The following is a 2,276-nucleotide window of genomic DNA, read 5'->3' on the forward strand; positions in this document are numbered from 1 at the left end:
CCTGAGGTAGCATTCAAGTTTGCGAAAAATCCGTGAAAATCCACACTCCAGACACCACCAACAAAAATCTGTTCTATATGTCAAATATTCAACAAACCCATTTTTAGTATGACCTCTTCTCTTCATTCTTTGAAAATTTCATGAAGATTGGATGAAAAATGGTGGAGTTATTCAAAAAGGTATGGAGAAAAGTTGCATTTTGAGAAAACGGCCGATAAAGAAAAATAAAATACTGACTTTATTAGGAAATGGCGGTTACAAACATGCCCGGTATGGGGAAAATTACGGTTTTTGGAGGTTCTTATGTAATGAAATAGTGTAGGAGAGGCTGAGAAAGCTAAAAATGCCTACAACTCAAATTCCATGATTTTGAGCCGAATTTTGATTTTGGGGGTGTAGCCCCCCCCCCCTTTAAAAATATACCGGTCTAAAAAATTATCAAAAGGTTATAAATTATTTTCAAATATAATTGCATGTGGTTTTGCAGCTTTTTGTGGCTCTGTTAATGAATGAACTTGGTATTTTTGATGTAGGAAGACAAACTTTTTCAGAATCGAGGTCCAAAAATAAGAGGAACATTTTGACCACAAAATCCTCCGATGGTAGCAACGGAATACATTCACAATCAAATAATTTATTCAAGATTTTTTTAACTCACTACCTCATCCACTAGAATAATGTTTCATTTTTAAGCATACCAAAATTGTGTAAATATCTTAAAACTTTCCAAATGATACTTTTTATTCGGTTTCCATTCCTTTTTGGCTGTTCAGTGGGTGGAGACAATTGCTTGAGGAAATTGGTTTACTGTTGGGTTACGACCGCTGGGTCAGATAATCGCATACTTGAGGGGCTGTCACTATTAAAAAGACCTTCCCTCGGCGATTGAGATTCTATTGAATAACCACTTGGTATCTTCGACTTTCTACACAATATTGCTGAGGACGGAAGCTGAGGAGTTGAGTGATGGTGCCGAGAATGAATCCGAACTCCTGGTGTCCCACACAAGACTTTTGCCACCCTCAAATTGTGATCCCCATTTCGACGACATTAGAGTGGGATTAAGCCGAAACCTTCAGTATTTGAACAGCTCTGGCATATTTAAGTGCTCATGCACTGTCAAGTAAGTTCATTCACAAAATGCGTATTCACTTGAATTTAAACTCAATTCAAACTTAAAATTGCACATGTACATGTCTAGTAATCTAGTTGCATATATCATGACAAAGCATTGTTATCAGCCAAATAAGAATACACATATCCATATTATTTGTAAGTTATTTATGTAACTGATCGAGTTAAAACTGTGATTGAATTGCCATTTTGGGGAACTTGAGACCACAATCTTCAAAATGAGGTTGTTGAGAGCTTGATAGCCATCACAAAAAGGACGTTTTAGGGGGAAAATGGCGTATTATTTTTTACTAAGAGGAAGGAAGGTGTCATTTTTTAGGGTGTTTTTGAACATGTCCTGTTACTGACAGGGACAAAGACATTCTTTTTTTTTAAAATAGATGTTTCAAAGTACTCGAATCTGTTATGAGCCCAATTTCCTATCTGAGATTTAAAAAAGGACGTCATTTCACCGCGGCCTTCTCTCGAAACATGCCTTAAGAGATATTTGAGGATAAGTTGAGCTATGAAATTTTGACCGCAATACGCTTACATAGAGATTCAAGTAATTCTGTCTTTACCAAGTAAAACCACGTTGTGCAGAGAACAAACATATTAATACAAACAAACAAAAAACTGTAGTCCCGCGAGCTCATATTATGAGTCTAATATTATGATGCTATGAATTCTGTCAAACCCTTACCTAAACACACGAGAGATACGTATGCATAATTCATACCTCAACATCGTGAAGGGCTCTGTCTTTCTCTTCCTCTAGTACAGAGCACTGGTTTCTCTTGTTGGCGAGATGTCTGTTGAGTTTCTTCACCGTGACTTCCATGTGGGACACATTTGTCTTGAACGCTTTCAATTTGCACTGAGGGAGAGAGAGAGAGAGAGAGAGAGAGAGAGAGAGACAGATAGATAGATAGAGAGAGAGACAGAGAGAGAGACAGAGAGAGAGAGAGAGAGACAGAGAGAGAGACAGAGACAGAGACAGAGAGAGAGAGAGAGACAGATAGATAGATAGATAGATAGAGAGACAGAGAGAGAGCCAGAGAGAGAGAGACATTGAAAGAGCGCTGGGTTCTCCCCAGGTTCTAAGGGGAAAGGAAAGGCTACCAAAAGGCCCAGGACAACAGCAGCAAGACCTCTTTGTCTAG

The 2,276-nt window shown here is 38.3% G+C and overlaps 1 protein-coding gene across 2 annotated transcripts in view; it reads right to left on the bottom strand.

The window, feature by feature from the left end:
• The window catches only part of LOC101858624 (ELKS/Rab6-interacting/CAST family member 1), a 178,013-nt gene that overhangs the window by 125,555 nt on the left and 50,182 nt on the right, over positions 1-2,276 (bottom strand). For both annotated transcript variants that reach the window (XM_005096891.3, XM_005096892.2), the window contains exon 9: positions 1,853-1,990. In XM_005096891.3, the coding sequence (XP_005096948.1) occupies positions 1,853-1,990 (138 nt within the window). The remainder of the gene's footprint in view (positions 1-1,852; positions 1,991-2,276) is intronic.

This window comes from Aplysia californica, unplaced genomic scaffold (genome assembly GCF_000002075.1).
Source record: "Aplysia californica isolate F4 #8 unplaced genomic scaffold, AplCal3.0 scaffold00141, whole genome shotgun sequence".
In the NCBI taxonomy this organism is placed as follows: domain Eukaryota; kingdom Metazoa; phylum Mollusca; class Gastropoda; order Aplysiida; family Aplysiidae; genus Aplysia; species Aplysia californica.